Consider the following 22,604-nt stretch of genomic DNA (forward strand, 5'->3'; position numbering starts at 1 on the left):
CCCAAATCCTAAAAAAAAAAAAAGTTCAAAAAATCGCCAAATAAAATTACAACTGTGTTCATTACACTGTTGATACAACTACAGATGGGACAGTAAATTATCAGCATTCTTGATTCAGAAGAAAATGGATTAATTAGATGTTTCCTTTGTCATGGTGGTTGCTTTAATGGGTGATATGGAAAAAAATTCTCAATAGAAAAATCAAAAACTGCCTTCTCTGTACTGACTGCTTTTTGTGTATGTAGTATCTAGACTTTATTCAATTTTACAGAAACAAACAAACAAAAAGCTCAGCACATTCAGTATACAAAATAATAAACCAGTCTAGGAGCCAAGTAGATTAAAAACACACAGATTTCTTATAGCCATTCTTTATCAGTTTACCATGTTCATCAATGTCTTCATGGGCAATGTCTGAAGAAATAACACTACTACCATTGAGTCATATGTTCCATTTTTATTATTGCAATTCGACTTTTTTTTTTTTTGTAAACTAGGTTTTTCTGCTCCATACTTGGCTTAGACCTACACTGTCCCATAAAGCAGCCATCTAAGAACAAATATAAATTGAAAATACAAACCAAACCAAACTCACTGCCCTTGAGTCATTTTACCAACTCATAGTGAACCTTCCTTGGATTTTCTGAGGCAGTATCTCTACAGAAGCTGTTGTTGTTGTTATGTGCCTTCAAGTCGGACTCCACTCACAGCGACCCCTCCTTGGGTTTCCGAGGCAGTATCATTACAGAAGCAGATTGCCCAATCTTCCTTCCCAGGAGTAGCTAGTGGGTTTGAACCGCCAGCCTTCTGGTTAGCAATCAAATGCCTTAGGCACTACGCTACCAGAGCTCCCTACTATGCCATTGGAGCTCCCAAATTGATAAAGAGGCTTTAATTCTCCTTGTTGAAAATAAGGGAAGAGGTTCCCCTCCCCCGTTGGAATTCACCTTGGATAACTTGTAATGGTAGAATCTTTCTTTGGTTTTCTGAAAAGTATGTAAATCAAAGAAATTTCCTCAAGGGCCTGGGCATTATTTCTTTTCAAATGTAGTCATCAAGAAAGCTCATACTTCCACCTCTTAGTTTGAAGGAAAAAGACTACCATAACTTTGGTATCCTGCCATAAACATTCTGTATTAGAAAATTAACTAATTTTATCTTAAACATGAATGCAATGAGTTGTATCCACTCAGCTACATCAAGAATAAGATTTCTCTGTCTTTGCAATCTCTTTAGTAGACTAACTGGGAAGCATCACATTCTGGTTTAACACTTCCCCAATAATAAAACTTCTCTTTCTCTTCTACTTGTGTGAAGATGTTTTCTGGATTGCGAGTAGATTTTTAGTAATTTTTTCCCAACAGCCACTAGCCACAGGTGGCTATGTAAATTTAAATTAATTGAAAGTTAATAAAATTTAAAATTCAGTTCCTCAGTCACACTAGACACAATTCAAGTGCTCAAAAGTCATACGTACCCAAGGACTACCTTATTACACAGTGCAGACTAAGAACATTTTCATCATTACAGAAGTTCTGCTGAACAATGCTGGAGACACAATTATAAATGGACCTCAGAAAACCTCACTTACTTCTTACTTCCCACGATCTTCCTCGGGCTCCTCTGCTGCTTAAAGGATGTGGGTCCCGGAGTCTAGCAAATCACAAACACACGAGTGAGTGCTAGGGACCTCTGAACCTTGCCACAAAAAGTCGAACCCCCTGTGCCCTGGAAAAAGGAAGCTCTCCTGGAGCAACTATCTCAAACAGAAAAAGTACTTTTTAGGAAAGTGTACCGTTCTGTTTTCCTATACAGTAAAAGGGGGAACAATAGCAAATCCTTCATCTCCCCCTTCTCAAAGGCCTGTCCCAGATAAAGGGAAGCGGAAAGAGAAGACAACGGATGTGGCAGGCATTGGCGATGTAAGACAATAAAACTAACGGCAATTTGGTTTGTAAGTAAGTCCGAGAAGGTGGGGAACAGCGTAAAGTGAGGACAGAAAAAAGGGGACAGGTGGGTACGACCTAGGGTGGGGCCTACGATGGGTTCTGATAAAACCAACTCAGGACATGGGACAAAAGCGAGGGGCCGCGTGTTCTGGGCTCCACAGCGCTACCCCTAAAGCATAACGGTCAAACCAAGAAACTCACAGCGGGTACTGCACCGAATCTGGAAGACATCACCCCCTCTCCACGCCTAACAAATTCACCCAGGGGCTCCGGCCAGGCCAACGCCACTTCCGCTCTCCTCGCCATTCCCGGATGTGGAGTCGATGGCGCCGAACTCCGTTCTGAACGTCTACTTCCGCCTAGCAGCTTCCGAGGAGGCCGCGGCCCCAGTCAGTGACGTGACGAGTCCCCCGCCAATTCTTCTGAGACCCCGCCCAAGGGAGGGATTGCGTTATGGGATCCTGGAAACTGGGGGTGGGGTTTGGCACAAAAGGGGAGGAGTGTGCAGCCTTAAGGATGCCTCTGTGCGACTCCTTGTGTCCCTCCACCCGCCCTTCCCCACTCTACGCGACGAGAGTCTTTCAGATACAAACGGAGATCAGTGTTCCACTTATTGATCCTTTATTTATCGTAAAGAAATTATAGACCCATACCGCCAAATAGGGGAACATAGAAGCCCTTTCACTGGTGAGGACTCAAGAATTGGAGACCGCAGATGAGCAGGAAAGGGCATCTTGGAAAAGACCTGAGACAGTGGGGGTGGACCTCTCATCATCTACTAGCTTCAGGCCTCCAAACTTGCCCTGCTTCTGTGTTTTTTTGTATTTGAGTAACTGATGAAATCTTTAGGCAAACTATGTCTGGCTCTGTCCCCAGGGGCACTGTGCGTGATTCTCTCCTTAGGAGTACAGTCACGGCTTCTCTTAGAGGAACTTTGTCGGCTTCTTTCAGAAGGACTGCTATGGGTTGTCTCAGAATGACTGCGACGGCTCCTCTCAGAGTGACTGCGATGGGTTCTCTTAGCGTGACTGCGACGGCTCCTCTCAGAGGGACTGCGACGGCTCCTCTCAGAGTGACCGCGATGGGTTCTCTTAGAGTGACTGCGATGGGTTCTCTCAGAGGGACTGCTACGGTTCCTCTCAGGAGGTCTATGATAGGTTCTCCCAGAGTAACTGTGTGGACTCCTCTCAGGATTGTATCGTCTCTTCTCAGAGGGACTGCGTCTACTTCTCTCAGATGGACTGAAATGGGTTCTTTCAGAGGGACTGTGACAGCGCCTCTCAGAGAGAATGCGTTGTCTCCTCACAGAGGGACTGTGATGGGTCCTCTCAGAGGAACTGTGACGGATCCTCTCAGAGGGTCTGTGATGTTTCCTCTTAGGAAGACTGCATCGAGTTCTCTTAGAGGAACTGCGATGGCTCCTCTCAGAGGGACTGCTGAAGTGGTTTTGCTCCTTGTATGTGGGTTTCTCTTTAAAGTGACCGTGTGGGGTTCTTTTCATAGAGGAACCATGTAAGGATCCCTCTCTGGCCTGAACTGTGGTACTTGGTTTGGGCAAGTTCTTAGACTCTGGGCTGGAGATTTCAGTCCTGAAGTTTTTCTTAGCTCTGCTGCTGTTGACATTTTGAGCTATACCCAAAGGCTGTCTGCTTGAGGTGGTTTGGAAAGTGATATCTTTTTTGGAAACTATGGACTTAGGCAATTGGGTAGGTCTGGGTTGGAAAAAACTACCTCTTTTCGGCTGTTGAGCTGATCTTAACTGGGCTGTTCTTCCCTGCTTAGTGGTTGGGTCTGTGGGCCTTACCTTGACAAGTGGCCTCCTATCTCTACTGATATCTCTTGATAAGCAATATTCTTTGGCTTTTTGTTTTAGAGGGGAGTTTTTGCTCAACCACAAGTTGTCTGGCTTTGCCCTGTCCTCAGGCTTCTGCACAGTAGAAGCCATAACTCTGTGTGTTGTTAGGAATGCCTGCTTTAGGGCTTGAAAAAGCATTTGCGTGAATGTGGGTTGGGAGGATTTCTTCGATTTTCTGTTTAAAAAGGCAGGAGTTGTCTGAGTTGCTCCAATCCTTTTCCTTCTTAAGTGAGCTGGTAATTCCCTAGAGGGACTCTTTATTAGACTTCCACTGCTTTGTATTCTAACTTCCTTGGTGACTTTCTTCATTGGATATTTTGGATTAGGAGTCTTTTGGGATGTCACTTTAGCCCACTTTTCATCCGGATTGCTTTCAGAACTACTCTCTGGTAGGGAATGAACTTGAGTGAATTCATAGTGTCCAGACTTTCCAATTTCTGTCTTTCCTACAGGTTCAGTGCTGCCATGTTGCCCTTGCCTGATGTGGACTTGTATAGGAGTAAGAGATTGTGAAGGCCCAGTCCAGAAATCTGTTGTAGGAATAGGACTCTTGAAAGCTCGAGTATAGATTTTAGTTTTCCTTTGTGGTGGTGATATAGGGCTCTTTGGTATGACGGGTCTGTCTCTTCCAGGATGCTTTGAGACTTGGGATCTTTTCCCAGTTCGCAGCCTAAAGCCAAGATGCACCCGAATCTCACCATGGCCCTCAGGAGTGCTTACAAGGTGGAGCTGTGGATAGATAAGAAGGTAAGGCCCAAAAGTGGCCTGTAATTTATGGCAGCAGTTAAATCCTGAACATCGGCCACACTGTAAGCAGATAGGGTATTTTAGTACCAGACCAGTAGCTACAGGTGGAGGCACATTGGGGGGTAGTTGACTTCTTAAGAGTTTTGCTGCTATTTTCAGCTGCAGATCTTGTAGTAGCTGGGATTGTTCTGAGCAGTCAGTCTTAGCCTCGGGAAGATAATTTGGCTCAAGGGAGTGTTGGGGTTCAAAAATGCTTGTCTGTGAATCATTCTGTGAATTCTCACTCTCTTCCACTGGAATAGAATCTTCCCTCCTGAAAAATGTCCTCAAAGAAGACTCGGACTTTACTGGAGCAGGAATCTGGTCTCTTATATGTGAGAAAGGCATGTGTTTACTGACTTCCTGGGATATATCACTGAGCCTTGAGTTTGTTTTCTTTATTCCCACTCTTGTCCCAGAGTATTGCTGTATTATGGAAGATGGGGAGCCACGTGTCCACATCCTCAAAGCCATTCTTTTCTCTTGACCACCATGGCATGAAGTATGTCTCTGAATATAGTTTTTGACTACTGAAGGGTGAGAATTAATACTCTGACCCCTCTCTACCAGGCTCTGGGGGAATTTCATCAGTTCTGCTGGAACCCCAAATAATTTCTGAATAGATTGACAGGTATCTGCAGGGACTCTTTCTGCTGGATATATTTGAGAACAAGATTTCTTTTCCATAGTAGCTCCCAAGACATTCCCCAGCATTACCATATGGGACAGGTATTTTCTAGGTAGCCGCTGTTTCCAGGCATGACTCTCACAGACATTCTGTTGTCTGCCAAGGATGGACCAGGTCAGCGCTCTTCGAGCACCTGATCCTGCCTGGGAAATCCTAGATGGTAATCTACAGCTTCGTGACAGATGTTGGGAGAGGTTCCGAAGACCATATTCCAACTGGAGTGGGTTGTCTAGCTCTTCCATCTGCTGCCTCTTGGTTATCTCCTTAGAAATGACATCTACTGCTGGGATCTCAGGATGTGGGATTTCCACAGTGATAGCTGTTTGAACAGAGGGTTGATTAAAAAGATCCAAGGGAAGGACTGAAGACTGTATCACAGTAGGGTCTGTATAGGACTCTCCAGGCTGCAAAATATCTGTCTCAAGATTTTTTATACCCAAGTCTCTTGATACTTCTGGCATTTCAGGATCCCAGTGGCCTCCTAATTCAGAAGTAATTTTGAGAGGGCTTGGAATAAGTTGGGATGATGAGCTAGCAATGAACTTAGATAAATATTTTGCTACTTGTAACTCTTCTCCTGATGTTAACTCCTCAGATTCCCTATTCTGATAAACTTGTCCTAGATTCAAATCCTCAGGTTCCATGACTTGAGGTGGATCTGATTTTTTCCCTATAGATTTCACAGCCTGAAACTCTTGTTCACGAGTCAACACTATAGGTTTCTCAAATGGAGATGTTTGATGTGGAGTTAATTCTCCAGATTTCACTTGAACATTTGCCCTTGGAGTTAATTCCACAGGTCGTATCAGTTCTTGAATATGTGGCCTTGGATATAAATCCAAATATTCCATTTTTTCAAGCCCCAATGCAATGGCTACTTCTGTTTGTTCTGAAACAAACTGAGGAACGGGCCCTGGTGCTATTTCTTCAGATTTTACAATTTGAAGTGGCAGTCCTGGAATTAACACAGTCTTTATGATTTGAAACCCTGTCAACTCTATTATTTCCAAAATGTGGTGTATTGGCTCTGTGACTAATTTCTGAGAGTTCATATCTTGCAACCATAGCCCTGAAGGTCTCATATCTTTCCGTTTGGGAGGCAATTCAACAGGTTCTGCCATTTGAAGAGTTGGTCCTGGGGTTAATGCCACAGACTTCACAACTTGAAGTGATGGCCCTGGGGTCACTTCTACAGATTCAACAACTTTTAGGGGGACAAATGGGGTTACCCCTATCGATTTAGAAATTTGAAGCTGTGTACTTGTTGATTCTGTGACTTGACTGAGTGGCTTTGGACTAATCTTCATAAATTCTCTAATTTGATCTGGTGGTCCAGGATGTGGGCTTTCCACAGTAATAGCTGTTTGATCAAAAGACTGATTAAGAAGGTCTAAGGGAAGGGCTGAAGACTGTATCATAGTAGGGTCTATATTTGACTTTCCAGGCTGCAAAATATCTGTCTCAAGGCTTTTTATTTTCAAGTCTCTTGATATCCCTGAATATTTCATACCTTGATACTGTGACTGTGTTAGCCCCATGGGTCCCTTCTCTTGCTGCCATATCTTAGAAGTGAGTTCTTGAGATTCTGCAACTTGATCTGTTTGCTTCGGGGGTAAGTCTAAAGATCCCTCCACTTGCAGTTGTTGCTTAGAAGTCCAATCCACAGATTCTGGAGCTTGGTATCCTAACTCTGATATTGTCTCTGAAGATCTCATATGATCCAGTGACATTGCAGTCAATTCCATAGGTTCCTCCACTTGGACCCGTGTCTCAGAAGGCAACTCTACAGATTCATGAACTTGATATGCTAGCCCTGGTGTCATCCCTGAAGATTCTGGAACATGATATAATGACTTTGGAATTGATGCCACAGATTCTTCCCTTTGCAGCTTTTTCTCAGACATCACCTCCACAGGTTCTAGGGCTTGAGGACAGGGCCTTGGAGGTCTCTCTGTATATTCAGTGGCTTGATTTATTGGTTTTGGGGTCATTCTAAGGGAATCCTCCCCTTGCAGCCTTGGTTCAAAAGTCAACCCCATACTTTCTGTAATGTGATGCTTTAGCTCTGGGGTCATTCCTTCAGATTCTACAACTTTCTGCAGTGGCCTTGTATATAACATCCCCAAATCCTTAACTTGAGGCCATGCCTGAGTATATAATTCCAGAGTTTCTGGGACTTGGTAACTTTTCTCTGCAGTTAATTCTAATGATTTTGATCCTTGACCCCCTAGTACTGGAGTCAGATCCACAGATTCTGGTACTTGAAGATCTAGCATCTGAGGCATCCCTGAAGATTGCATGACTTTACGTGCTGTGTTTGGGGTAAACCCCACAGATTCTGCTACAGTTTCTGTGCCTTGATATGCTGACTCAGGTATCATTTCTGAAGATTCTATGCTTTGATTAATTGGTATTGAAATCAAATTCACAGATTTAGAGACTTGATGCCTTGGCTTTGGGATCATCTCTGCATATTCAGCAAACTGGTGATCTGTTTTAGGAATAACTTCAAAGGAGTCTATGAGTTGATAGCCTGGTTTTGAAGTTAGCTCCTCAGATTTCACTCTTTGAAGCAGTATACCTGGTGCTGACTCCATAGACTTTATAGTTTGTTGCAGAGACACCAAAGACAATTCCTTATGTTTTGCACTTTGCACTTTTGACTCTGAAGTAAACTCCAAAGTTTTCACAACTTGTTGCTGTGATTCTGGAGACAAACTGGAAAATTTGACACTAGTCAACATTGGTCCTGGTATTAACTCCTTCATTGGCTCTGGTTCCAACATCACTGATTTCATACCTTGCCAACCTGAAGTCAACTCTTGGCAATTCATACCTTGCTGTTGAGACTCTACTGCCAGCTCTCCAGATTTTACATCTTGGAAATGTGGCTTTGGTACAAAGACCACTGATTTAACACACTGTGACCTGAGGCATGATGTTAACCCTAAAGAATTCGCAAATTGAGGTCGTAGCTCTAAGTTTGACTTCACAGACTTTACATCCTGAGAACATGGTTCTGATACAAACACCATAGATTTCTGCTTGAGGCAAGAAATTAACTTCTTAGAATTCACATCTTGAGGTTGTGGCCCTAATTTCAACCCCAGAGATTTCACGTCTTGAAAACATGACTCTGGTGTAACCACCACAGATTTCACACTATGCTGTTTGAGGTGTGAGGGCAACTCCTTGGAATTAATACCTGGAAGATGGGGCAAAGGGTTTACCGCCACAGTTTTCATTTTCTGAAAACATGGTTCTAGTACAAACACCTCAGATTTCAAGTCTTGTACCTCAGAGCCTTCAATCAACTCCACAGAATTTGTACCATAAAACAATGGATCTTTGTTCATCTCCACAGATACTACATCTTCATGTAGTGGCTCTGGTGAAAATGATTTCACATCATATAATTGAGGGCCCAAAGTGAACACAGATTTCACAACATGCTGCTGTGACCCAAGATGATTCTCCAAAGAGTGGCCTTTGGGAAACTTTGTCCCTGGAGTCAACTCAGGAGGTTTCACATCCTGCAAATGTGGCCCAGGATTGAACAAAATGGATCTTGTACCTTGAGATTCTGACCCATGATTCAATTTAGAAGTTTTCATGCCTTGCATTTGTGGTCCCGGATTGAACTTTATAGAATTTATACATTGAAGTTTTGGCCCTAAATTCAACTCAGAAGAACTCATACCTTTTAACTGTGGTCCAGAGTTGAACCCTACAGATGTGATACATTGAAACTTTGTCCCTGGAATCAATTCAGACTTTACATCTTGCAAATTTTGTGTAGGGTTGAACACAATAGATTTCATATCTTGAAGCTCTGACCCTGTATTCAATTCAGAAGATATACCTTGGAATTTTGCTCCTTTAGTCAACTCAGAAGATTTTATACCTTGCAAGGATGGCCCAGATTTGCACTCCATAGACCTTATACATTGGAATTTTGGTCCTGAGTTCAACTGAGAAGGCTTGACACACTGCACTTGTTGCCCAGGGTTGCTTTCCATAGGTGCTACACCTGGAAACTGTGAACCTAGGGTCAATTCAGACTTCAAACCTTGCAAATGTGGTCCAGGGTTGAACATCATAGATATTTCATTTTTAATCTCTGTCCCTGCATTCAGCAAAGAATAATTCATACCCTGAAGTTTTGAAACTTGAGTCAATTCAGAAGATTTCACACCTTGCAAATGTAGCCCAGTGTTGCACCCAATAGAATTTACACATTGAAGTTTTGGTCCTGGAATAAACTCAGAAGAATTCACACATTGCAAATGTGGTCCAAGGCAGAACATATTAGATTTTAAACCTTTAAGCTCTGGCCCAGGATTCAACTCAGAAGATTTTACACTATGCCACTGTGGCCCTTCATTGAATGCTATAGAATTTATACACTGAAGCTGTGGCTCTGGATTCAACTCAGAGGATTTCCCACCTTGCAATTTAGGCTCATGATTAAATTCCAGAGATTGCCCATCTGGAAGCTTTGTCTCCGTGCATGACTCAGATCTTACACCTTGCTCTGGATTTGGATTCAACTTATAACATTTCTCATCTTGCCACTGTTTTCCGGCACTGCACTCAGAGGGTATCACACTGTGAAGCTTTGATTCCAAGACCAGTTCAGAGGGTTTTACTACCTGAAATTCTGGGCCTTGGTTGACCTCTATAGATTTCACTGTTTGAAGTTTTATCACTTCAGAAGATTTTACACATTGCAACTTCCCCCTGTGGTTGAATTCCATAGATTTCACACCTTTAAGTTGTGTCCCTTGTGTCAATATAGACAATTTACTGTCTTGTAGCTGTGGGGCTGAGTTGAACCCCAAAGATTTCATATCTTGTACCTTTGTATCAAGAGTCAATTCAGAAGATTTCATATCTTGACATTTTGGCTCAGGGATGAACACAACAGATTTCCCACCTTGGAGTTTTGCCTCTAGTGTTAACTCAGGAAAAGTCACGTTTTGTAACTGTGGAACAATTTTTAACTCAGCAGATTTCAAATCTTGAGACCTCCACTCTAATGTCAAGTCAGATTTCTCATCTTGTAACTGTGGTCCAGCATTGAACTCTATAAATTTCACTCCTTGGAACTTCCTCCCCAGGGTTAAATCAGATTTTTCATTTTGTAACTTTGGACAAGGATTGAATCCTAAAGACTTCACTTCTTGAAGCTTTGTGTCTGGAATCAATTCAGATTTCATACTCCAAAAATGTGATTCAGAACTGGACTTCATAGATGGTACGTCTTGAAACTTTGTCCCCAGGATCAACTTAGAATATTTCACATCTTGCAACTGTGAACCTGAATTGAACTCCACAGATTTCGCATCTTGAAACTTTGTGCCCAAAACCAACTCAGATTTTTCACCTTGGGTCTGTGGTACGGGGTTGAACTCTACAAATTTCACATCTTGAAGCTTTATCTCTGAAATCAACTCAGATTTTTCACATTGTATCTGTGGTTCAGAGTTGAACTCCACTGATTTCACACCTGGAATGTTACACCCCAGGGTTAAATCAGATTTCTCACCTTGAAAATTTAGATCAGGTTTGAATTCTACAGATTTCACACCTTGAAACTTTGTCCCTGGAATCATTTCTGAAGATTTCACACTCTGCAAGTTTGGTCCAGAACTGAAATCCATAGATATCAAATCTTGAAGCGTTTTGCCCGTGATCAACCTAGAAGATTTTACATCTTCCAGCTGTGGGCATGAGCTGAGTTCCACTGATCTCATTCCTTGAAGTTTTGTCCCCTGGAGAGACTCAGAAGATTTCACATTTGGCAACTGTGGCCCAGATTTTAACACCACTGGTTTCGCACTTTGAGGCTTTGATCCTAGGATCAGCTCAGATTTCACAACTTGCACCCGGGAACCTGGGCTGACTTCTGTATGTTTTACATCTTGAAGCTTTGACTTTGAAGTCCCTTCAGAAGTTTTCACACCTTGCAACAACGGCCCAGGGTTAAGGTCCTTAGATTTGATACCTGGAATCTTTATTCCCAGGGTCAACTCAGAAAATTTAACATCTTGCAATTGTGAGCTGGGGTTTAACTCAATACGTTTTGTACCCTGGGACTTTGTCTCAGGGGTCAAATTATAAGATTTTACAGCTTGCCATTTTAGTCCAGAGTTGAACTCCTCAGATTTAATACCTTGAAGTTCTGTCTGAAAAGTTAACTCAGATGGTTTTATAGTGTTTAAGTGTAGTAGGGTGTTCAACTCTACGGTTTTATCACTTTGCAATTGTGGGCCCTCACTTAAAACCCCAGATTTCACTCCTGGAAGCTGCGGCTCTTGCGGCAACACTAGAGACTTCACATCTTGAAGCTGTGTCCCTGAGGATGACTTAAAATGTTTCACTTCTTGTAGCTGTGGTCCTGGGGACAACTCAGATTTTAAATCTTGTGTGTGAAACCCAGATTTGAACACCATAGATTTTGTATCATAAAGGTTTGACCTTGAAATCAGGCCACATGATTTCATATTTGTCAACTGTAGATCAGGTTTCAAATTTATAGGTTTGACACTTTGAGATTGTGAACCAAGATTTAGCACTACTGATTTCACACCTTGAAACTCTGGTCCTGGTATCCATTGAACAGATCTCATACTTCCAAGCTCTGGCTCTTGGTTTAACTCCACAGTTTTCACATGTTGAGGCTGAGGCTGAGGCTTTGAGGGTAACTCCCAATCTTTCCCTTTTTGCAGCTGTGGTCCTAGGAACAACTCAGGAGTTTTCACACTCTGCCCCTGTGGCCCAAGGCTGACCTCTGTAGATTTTTCACCTTGAAGTTTTGATCCTAGAGTGAATTCAGATGACTTCATACCTTTCAATTGTAACACAGTTTTCAACTCTACAGGTTTGACACCCCAAGACTGTGATGACCCAATATTCATCACTTCAGATTTCCTACCTTGGAACTCTGGTCCTGGAATCCACTGAACAGATTTCATACTTCCAAGCCCTGGCTCTTGGTTTAACTGAACAGTTTTCTCACCTTTAAGGTGTGGCTGTGAGGTTGACTCCAAATTTTCCCTTTTTTGCAGCTGTGGTCCTGGGGACAAGTCAGGAGTTTTCACAGTCTGCCACTGTGGCCCAAGGTTGAACACAGATTTTCCGACTTGAAATTTTGATCCTGGAGTCAATTCAGATGACTTCATACCTCTCAACTGTAGCATAGGTTTCAACTCTGCAGTTTCAACACTTAGAGATGGTAATTCTAGAGCTAATGCTATAGATTTCTTACACTCATACTCTGGTACTGGGATCCACTGCACGGATTTCATATTTCTAAGCTTGGGCTCTTGGCTTAACTCCACAGTTTTCCCACCTTGGAGCTGTGGCCCTGAAGTTGTCTCCATGGGTTTCACTTGGTGCAATTGTGGTCCTGAGGTCAACTTGGGAGATTTTATGTGTTGCAAATGTGGTTCAAACCTGAATGCTTTAGATTTTACACCTTCAATATTTGGTTCTGGAGTCAATTCAAATGATTTCATACCTTTCAACTGTAGCCCAACATTGAGGTCTACAAGTTTTATACCTTCACATTTTGGCTCTGCAATTAATTCCAAAGACACCCCACCTTCTGGCTCAGACCCCTTCTTCAATTGTTCTAAATTAACATATTGTTGGTTTGGTGAGAATGTAACAGATATCTCACCATCCTGTTCTGGTCCATAAGTTAAATCCACAGCTGCCACTCCTTGAAACTGTTGTTTTGGGGTTAAATCCACGGACTTTACTTCTTGAAATACTTGTCTTTTGGTTTCATTCACAGCTTTTACCACCTCACTCTTTAGCCTTGGGGTCAACTTCACAGACTTTACACATTGCAGCTTTGGTGCTGGATTCACTTCTACAGATTGTAAACTTTGAAACTTTAAGCATGGAATAATCTCCACAAATTTTGTATCTTGCATTTGTAGCTCTAAGGTTAACCCCTCAGGTTTCACACCTTGTGGTTGGGAGCCTTGGAGCACCTCCATAGATTTAACACCTTGAACCAATGGCCTTGGTGAAAAAGTCATAGAATTCTCATCTTGCATCTTTGACTCAGTGTTTGGTTCCACAGATTTCACATCTTGCAGCTGTGGGCCTGGGACCAACTCCACAGTTTTTAAATCTTGAATTCTTGAACCTGGAGTCAACTCCACAGATTTCACTCCTTGAAGCTTGCAACCTGAGGTGAATGTCACAGATTTGACATCTTCTACCTGTGGCCCTGAGGTTATCTCCACATACTGCACACCTCCCACCTGTGGCTCTAGGGTCAGCTCCTTCGAGTTTAAACTTTGAAGTTTTGAGATTGGGATCCTATCCACAGGTTTTACATCTTTCAACTGTGATCCTTGCAGGAATTCAGAAGATTTCATATCTTTGAACTGTGGCCTTCTGGGCAACTCAGAATGTTGTGTCTGTGGCTCTGAGACTAATTTATGAAAAATTGGTTGTTGGCTTACTTCTACATACTTTACATCTTGCAACAGCAGCTCTGGTACGAACACCTCAGGTTTATCCCCTTGTGTCTCTGTTCCTGGGATCAACTCCATAGATCCAACCCCTTGCATCTTTGGCTCTGGCATCAACTCAAAAACTTTCACACATTGTAGCTGTGGCCCTGATTTTAACTCTGAAGACTTCACATCTTGAGGTTGAGTTCCTGGTATTGAATCAAATAATCTGACATCTTGTAGCCATGGTCTTGGGTTAAGCTCCACCTGTTTTATACCTAGAGAAATTTTTGCTAATTTGGAATCTTGTGGTCCCAACTCTGGTCTCACCTCCACAGAATTCTCACTGTGAAATATTGGTCTGGGGATCTGCTCCCCAAATTTGATGCCTTGAAGCTTTGGCCCTGGAATCAATTCAGAAAATTTGACATCTTGTTGCCATGGCCCTACATTCACTTCTTCAGATTTCACACCTTGAAATTGTTGCTCTGGGGTCAATGTCACAGATTTCATGCTGTGAAACTGTGAACCTGGAGTAGACAGGACTTTCCTATCTTCAACCTGTGGCCCTTGGCTTAACTGCAAAGATGACTGTGGTATAAACCCCCGAGACTTTACATCCTGAAGCTCTGTCCCAGGTATCAACTGCACATATTCGAAACTTTGGTGCTTTGACTCTGATGTCATATCAGAAAATTTGACATCTTGTAAACCTGGTCCTGGGCCCACAAATTTCTTATCTTGAAGTTGTGGTTCCGGAGTCAACTGTATAGATTTCATACTTTCATGCTTTGTCCCTGGGATAAAATCTGACAATTTGATTTCTTGTGTTTGAGAACCTGGGATCAATTCATCACATTTCACAGCATTATGTGGGGTCCTTGAGATTAAGTGTACATATTTCTCTCCTTGAAGAAGTGGCCCTGGAGTTAATTTTGGAAATCTGACACTTTGTAATTGTGGCCCTAGGGTCAGTCCAGAGGATTTGACACTTTGCTTCTGTGGGCCTAGAATTAAATCCCCAGGTTTCACATCTTGGAGCTGTGCTTTCTTAGTCAATTCCTCTGATATCATTTCTGGTGTCAACTCAGATTTTACTGCACTTGTCGTTAACTGTTTGGTTAAATTCATGTGTTTCACATCTTGCAACTGTAGCTCTGGATCCAGCTGCTTAGACTTCACTCCTTGGAGCTGTGGCCCTGGGGTCAACTCTGTAACGTGTGGCTTTGGTCCTATAATTAACCTTTTAGATCCTACCACTAATGGAGATGGCTCAGGAGTTAACTCTATACATTTCAAATCTTGCAGCAGTGGTTCTGATTTTTTATTTTGCATCCTTGACCCTAGAGTTAGCTCCAGAGATTCTTTCTCTAAATATGGCGGTACTGGGGTTGGCCTCTGGATTTTTTCAACTTGGAGCAATGTTAACCCCACAGTTTCTCTGTCTTCATATTCTGATTTTAGGGTTTTCCCTAAAGATTCGGTAACTTGAAAATGTGGCCTTGGAGTCATTCTTACAGATTCTACAACTTGACCTGTTGGTTTTTGTGTTAATGCCACTTGGAGCAAAGCCTCAGAAGTCAGCCTCACAGTTTCTGTTTCTGGCTCTGAGATCATCTCTGAAAAATTTTGAATATGTGGCCCAGGCATCATCCCAATAGTTTCCATGACTGGCTTTGGAATCAGTTTCACAGATTCCTCCTCTTGTGCACAGATCTCAGAAGCTAACATTCCACATTTTTCCATTTGAGGACTTAATTTCATAGTTTTCACATCTTCAAGCAGTAATGCTGGGGCTGTGTTCTCAGAGCTGATATTTTGTAACCACGGTTTTGGGACCAACTCCACAGATTTTATATCTTGCAGTACTGGTCTTAGTGTCAACTCCACAGTTTCTATACCTTGAAACTCTGGAGGTAAAGTCAAATGAATATATTCCACACCTTGCAACTGTGAATTGGGGGTCAAGTCTGCAGATTTCTTAGTTTGCAGTTGTGGTGCTGGAGCCAACTCAGCAGATTTTACACTTTGAAGTTGCGGCCCTAGGGTCAACTGGATAGATTTCACACCTTGAAGCTGAGGCCTTGGGACTGACTGCACAGATTTTCCACTTTGTAGCTGTTGTGTAGTAGGGCCCAACTCCTCAGATTTCACACATTGCTTTTGAAGTTCTGGGGCAAATTCTATAGATTCCACAGTTGGGATCAGTTTACCATATTTTACTGTTTGTGGGATTGAGCCTGTGGCTATGTCTATAGACTTCATAGTCTTCAACCTTGGTCCCAGGGTGAGGTACCCAGATTTTACATTTTGCAATCCTGGGAGCAACTTCATAGAATCCTTAGCCTTAAGTTGTGGCACTGGCTTCACCCCCATGTATTTCTTACCTTGAAAGAGGGATGCAGTAGCCATCACTGCAGATTCTGTGACTTGCTGCAGTGGCTTTTTACTCACTTCCATGGATTCTGTACCTTGACTCAGTGACCCTGGGATTGTCCCTAAAGATTCCATTGTTTGGTGATGTAACTGAGTTAGCCCTTCAAATTTCTTCATTTGTAGCCATGTATCAGAAGTTAATCCCCTTGTTTCTGTAACTTGATGGCTTTGCTTTGTACTCTTCTCTGAATATTCTGGGATTTGATGCCATGCGGTCAACCTCAAAGGTTTCATGACTTGATGAGGTGGTCCTGGAGTTAATGTCACAGAGTCTGTGCCTTGATGATGCGGTTGTGGAGTCAACCTCACAGATTCTGGCTCTTGAATCCATAACCCAGGAGTCAATTCCAGAGATTCTGTGTCTTGAGATATTGGGCTTGGGATCAAGCCCTGAGATTGTTCAATGTGTGCGTGTGGTGCTGTCATCATTCCCATAGGCGATCCCAGTGCTACTGGAGAATATATGGCTTGATGTGATGCCTTTGGAATCATCCCTACTGATTCCATGACTTTATGGGGGAGGCTTGGAGGTAAATCCACAGATTCTACAACTTCACCTGGAGCCATAGTTTTAGGTAAGCTACAGGAAGAAGTCAAATTATCTGGTTGAGTTGTGCTTGGGGTGAAATTTGCAATTTGAGACTGTGAGTTTGGTGTCAAACTCCCAGAATCTATAACATGTGGCTGTGCTGGTAGAATTATTCCCATGAAATCCATGACTTGTAACAATGCATCTGGAGTTACTTTCATGTCATCTATGACCTGATACAGTGGCCTTGAGATCATATCCAATGATTTTGTGTTTTGATGTCTTGAGTCTGGAGTAATAATCTGTGGTTTCATGACTTGACTTTGTGAGGCTGAGGTCATGCCCACTGATTCTAATACTTTGTGTTGTGGCCTTGAGGTCATATCCATAGTTTCCATGGTTGTATGTGGTGCCATTGGACTCACTGCTCCTGATTTTATGACTTGATGGTCCATCTTCACTGATTCCATTATATGACATTGTGATCTTGGGGTCATTTCCACTGACTCTGTTCTATGTGGGTGTGGTTTGTTAATCATCCCCATGGGATTCATGACTTGAAGCAATGCCACAGGAGTTACCTTCACATTACTTGTGATTTGATTCAGTGATCTTGAGTTCAGCCCCTTTGACTCTATAACTTGATGCTGAGAACTTGGGATTACTTCTACTGATTCAGTGACTTGATATGGTGGTTCTGGAGTCACACTCACTGTTTCAATGGCTTCCATTGATTTCATGACTTGATTTGATGGGTTTGAGAACAAACCCACAGGTTCTGTCACTTCTGAATGTGATTCTGGGATCATTCCCATGGAATCCATGACTTGAAGCAATGCCAAGGGAGTAACCTTTATGCTATCTGTGACTTGATAAGGTAGCCTTGAGGTCAACTCCACATCAGTTACTTGGGTCTTCTGCTGTTGTACCGTTTTCTCTGGAAGATCTACAACTCTCTGCTTTATACTAAGCTCTAGAACATGTTTTGGGTACTTCTGCAATAAGGTGGTTTCCTCTTGAGTTTTGTCAACTCCCAAGATTCTGGGAAGCGGAGTGCCCATGAATGTAACTAAAGGTCTGGATCCAAGGATTTGGGGGCCATCCTCAAGTTTTGGCTGCTTACCTGGGATAAGTGACTGTGAAATTTTTGTTTCTGCCCTGTTTAATCCATTTCCCACTCCACTGTTTACCTGGAGCTGAAATGATGAAAAGTCTGGGGATTTATTGTTGACATTTTGCTCAATATTTTGATGAATGGGCATAGATGACTGGGTTTGGGGTTTCTCTGGTTCACGAGCTTCTTGTACTTTGATTAAATAATCCAACATTGCCCATGATTCCCTCACAGCCAGAGGCACTGTTTGTTCCCTCAGACTACAAACCTTCCAAGCCATATGTCCCTCTAGCTCCCACCTAGCCAAAGGAGAGAGCCGGATTGGAGCCCACTCTAGAATCTGTGGTCTCTCCTTGCAAACAGAATTTGGCCCACAATCTGATGTCAAATGACTCTTGCTCCTTCTCTCATTCTTTGTTTTCTCTTGTTTGTAGAGATGTGGGGATTCAAAAATAGAGTTGATGAAAGACCCTTGAGGTCTCAAGGGTGAAGGAGCTGCCAAATTCTGAAAAAGCTTCGATTTCTCGGGTTTGGGGAGCCAAAAAGAAGGCAGGGATGTGTCTTGGTTTCTGAACATAGAAGATTGCTTTTTAGGGGAAAGAGGTAAGCTATGGCTCCGGTATTGCCAAGTGGTTCCTTCAGGAAAGTGAGAAAGGCTGGAGATGTTGCCCAGTGATCCAGAGGAGATGCTGCGGCCAGTAGAATGCTTTGCCTTCTTACAGTTACAACTGGGTAAAACAGGCTTCTGAGCCACAAAAACAGAGGAGCTGGAGGAAGAAGTCATATCCTGTGGTTCAGACAAAGACAGTCCCAGAAGATTTGATCTAAGAAATAAAGAAAGAAGGTTTAATTTGCTTCGAAGTAAGAAATGATGAGAAGGGAAAGAGAATTGTCATTTCAAAAGCAAATACTCTTGGCCTAAGGAAGAGAATAATAATAATAAAAGGGCAACTTTCCCTAACATCAATTATTTATGGAAAGAATTTCTGTCCCGGGTCAAAAAGAGACAATTGTTACTATTCCAATAAAAAAGGATCTCTAGACCAGTGATCCCATTATGTTCTTTCAAAATTTTATTTACTATTTTGTTATTGAGAATATATCCAGCAATTCAACAGTTTCCACATGTATGATTCAGTAACAATGATTACATTCTTCAAGTTGTGCAACCATTCTCACCCTCCTTTTCTGAGTTGTTCTTCCCTCATTAACATAATTTTTAAATATTTTTAACATAACTGCCCCCTAATGTTCCTATCTAATCTTTTGAATTGCTGTCATCAATTTGATCCTATATTTATAGCTGCATAATAAAAAAGATCATAATAAACTCAGACATATTTTATTAGTTAAGTTAAACTATCGGTTGCTTTTAAGATGACTTTAGGCGATATTTTGGTTTAAGATTTAGAGATTATCTCAGGTCATTAGTTATGGGGGTTCATCCAACCTCCATGATTCCAGAAAAGCTAGATTCCATGAGAATTTGAAATTCTGTTCTAGATTCCCCCCTTTTAATCAAAATTCTTCTATAGAATCCTTGATCAAAACATTCAGTAGTGATAGCTGAGCATATAGTTGTTCTTTAGATTAGTAGTTCTTAAACTTCCTTTGAAAGCCTAGAATTTTCTCCCAATGCCAAAATAACTTTCTGTCTCCTCTCCCTCACTCTCTTCTCCTCTTTTCCATCCTCTCCCTTCTCCCGTGCCTCCCTCTTTTCTCTTTTCTCCTCTTCTTCCTCCTTTACCCCTCCCCCCTCTAAAATCTTCTACTTCCTTCAATCCTGCCTAAAAATTACTATTCTCTTACCTGGCCCTTTCCAGGTGTCTGAAAATGTGTTGTAGACTCCTGTCCATTGACCAGAGTGCATATTCCTGGGCCCAGCCCACAGGGAATCCTGAAAAGCTGGATACAACAGCATACATCAGCATAATGGAAGTAATATTAAAGTATTGGGAAGGAAACGAATAGGAAGAGAGATTTGGTAAGGAGACAGCTATTCTTGTGAGGGAAGTAAAACAGAGTTCCAGGTATCTTACTCCTAACTTTCACAGAATTTATCAGTACAATAGGCTAACGGGAGAAAGATTAAACACAGTGGAGACAAAATTTACTCACTATGTCAGGCTAAGGTCAATGCAGTCCATCCTAAGGTTTTCTTCCCACTCTGAATCTGAGAGTAGAGGTGAATCTATTAGCATTATTAACTACTGACAGCACCTAGTCCAATCCCCTTATTTAAATAAGTATATAAGGAAACAAAGATGAAGTTGTGCCCAAGATCATAAAACTAATTAATGGCACAGCTCAGACTTAACCCAGGTCTCAAGTTTTGTGTTTTGTTTTTTTTTTAAACTATACTATGCTGCCTTCCCTACGTGGTGGATATGAGCTATCCAAAGGAGCAAGATAATCATGATAATAGGGAGTTGGAGTTAGGAAAACAGAGATCATGACCCATATCTTTTCCTCCAAAGAAGTTTGTTCAGTATCTATGTGGGAAAAAAGGTGCTGAAACTTTCCTCACCAAAGTCTTGATAGTCCCACTCTCCATTCCCCAATCTCACCAAGCTTCTTTCCTAATGCTTTGGGCTTTGCATAAAAGGAAATGAGGAAAGGAAATATGGAAAGAATTGAGAAGCAGTTTACATCTCTTCAGCAGTGGAGATGCTAGAAAGGATTCTTTTATTTATATGCTCTTTTTTCAACCTCTCTCTACCTGCTATTTAAAGCAAAGCTAGAGTTGATGCTTGGGGAACTAAAGAATAAAGGATTGGATCTTTCTGACCTGTGAGTTTCTGGATCTTTTTCAGTTTATACTTCTTTGAAGTCTAAGGTCACACAAAAAGAAAAAAGAAAATCAGGTTATGTTCTAAGTCAGAGACCCTGTTCACAGCACATCTCATCTTACAGACACAAATATTTACTACAGTTGGCATCTATAACTTTAACAACAATTACCACCTGTGGTGGAAATAATTTAACTTTACCCAAAACATTGGCCTTTGTCTTTGGTTCCTGAGAGATAGCATCTCTAAAACCTTGGAATGTTCCCAGTAATCGTAAGTGTCTTTGATGAGTGCTCCAGACCACATTAGCCCTTTGATGAAGGCCCCAGTTAACAAATTATACTAATGAGGTGTCCCTTGGGTATGCCTAGCCAGGTGGGAGAGACCTACTGCATGATATCAACCTTGTGATATCAATCTCATAATATTAACCAACCTTAGGGGAGAGGGGCTTGGGTTTGAATTATGTAACGAGACCCCTGTGGATATTGCACTTCCATGGGCTTCCTGGTTGGTGAAAGACATCAATGCACATGGGAGGATAGCATGTCCCTGTTAGGGACAATGGAAGTTCCTCATTGAGAGCCCTCTTGAACTTTGCTCTATACGTTTCTTCATGTGTATCCTTTTTGCTACAATTAAACCACAATAGTATAGTACTTTCTTGAGTTCTGTGACTCATTCTAGCAAATGATCAAACCTAAGGGAGTTGTGGGAGCTAGAGGCCAAAAGTAAGGGGGAGCCCTGGAAACCCTGAGTTTATGGCTGGTATCCTGAGGGGTAATGGCAAAAACCCAAAATTTGTAGCGAGGAGGTCAGAAGTGAGGATGTCTTTAGGGACTCCTAAGTTTGCAGTTGGCATCTGAGGTCTTGGTCAGACTTGGCAGTCTGGAGGACTGTGTCCTATAACTTGTCAGAACTGACCTGGTTAGGATCAGAGGAAGAATTGCTGCATATACAGCTAGTATCAGAACAGAAGTAGAACGAAGGGGAACGGAATTAATAATAGATTTAATAGATAATAAATTGACTTGATCAATCCTTACACTACCTCACTCATTTATTCATGAATCATTTATTGAGTATTAAGAACTAGGTACTATGTGGAGTTCTAGGACTACAAAAATAAATATGATCCCTGCATTCTAAGAATTTACACTAGTAAGGAAAACAGATGTCTAGACAGAAAAGTTACAATACAATGTGGTAAATGAGGTAACAGAAATATAAGTGCTAGGCAGTACAGAGGACAGACTGATTAACTAACTGCCTCAGAAAACCAAAAAAAAAAACCAACCTCACTGCCGTCTTCTCAGATCCAACTCATAGCAACCCCTCCTTGGGTTTCCTAGGCAGTATCACTATGGAAGTAGATTGCCCAGTCTTCATTCCAAGGAGTAGCTGGTGGGTTTAAACTGCCTGCCTTTTGGTTACCAGTCAAATGCCTTAGGCACCGTGCCACCAGAGCTCCCAACTGCCTCAGAAATAAGGGAAGAATTACTCAAAAAGTTGCCATTTGTATTGGAGTTAGAAATCAGCAGAATATTTTTAGGAGAAAAAAGAGCATCCCAGGCGAGTGGAAACATCACTGAGATCATTATATCATGATCATCAGGTGCATTTTTTGCTAAGTAGTCTGAGAGGAGGCTGAAAAGGTAGGAGGAGACCAAATGATGTTCAACTGTGAGAATTTCCCAATTAACAATAAAAGTGAACTCCTGGTGTCAGGGACATCAGGTTCAATTCACGTGACATACTACACAAAAATATTGTTCTACATCCTTCTTTGGTGAGTCAAGACTGGAGTCTTAAAAACTTGTACACGGCCATCTAAGATGTAACAATTTGTCTCTCCTCATCTGGAGCAAAGAAGAATGAAGAAAACCAAAGATACATTGAAACAATTAGTCCAAGGACTAGTGGACCATGTGAACCTCAGCCTACATGATCGTGAGACTTGAAGAACTACCTGATGCCTGGCTAC

General features: G+C 42.0%; 1 protein-coding gene across 1 annotated transcript; it reads right to left on the reverse strand.

Moving 5' to 3' along the window:
• Nucleotides 1-2,733: 2,733 nt before the first annotated feature.
• Nucleotides 2,734-22,354, reverse strand: CUNH2orf16 (chromosome unknown C2orf16 homolog). The gene is made up of 3 exons (XM_007938902.1): nt 22,337-22,354; nt 6,771-8,127; nt 2,734-6,620 (listed from the first exon to the last, which is right to left on the reverse strand). The coding sequence occupies exons 1-3, from the start codon at nt 22,352-22,354 to the stop codon at nt 2,734-2,736; spliced, it is 5,262 nt and encodes a 1,753-aa protein (XP_007937093.1).
• Between the last annotated feature and the right edge of the window lie 250 nt (nt 22,355-22,604).

The sequence above is a fragment of the Orycteropus afer genome, unplaced genomic scaffold (assembly GCF_000298275.1).
Source record: "Orycteropus afer afer isolate SDZICR_OR568_19922 unplaced genomic scaffold, OryAfe1.0 scaffold00054, whole genome shotgun sequence".
In the NCBI taxonomy this organism is placed as follows: domain Eukaryota; kingdom Metazoa; phylum Chordata; class Mammalia; order Tubulidentata; family Orycteropodidae; genus Orycteropus; species Orycteropus afer.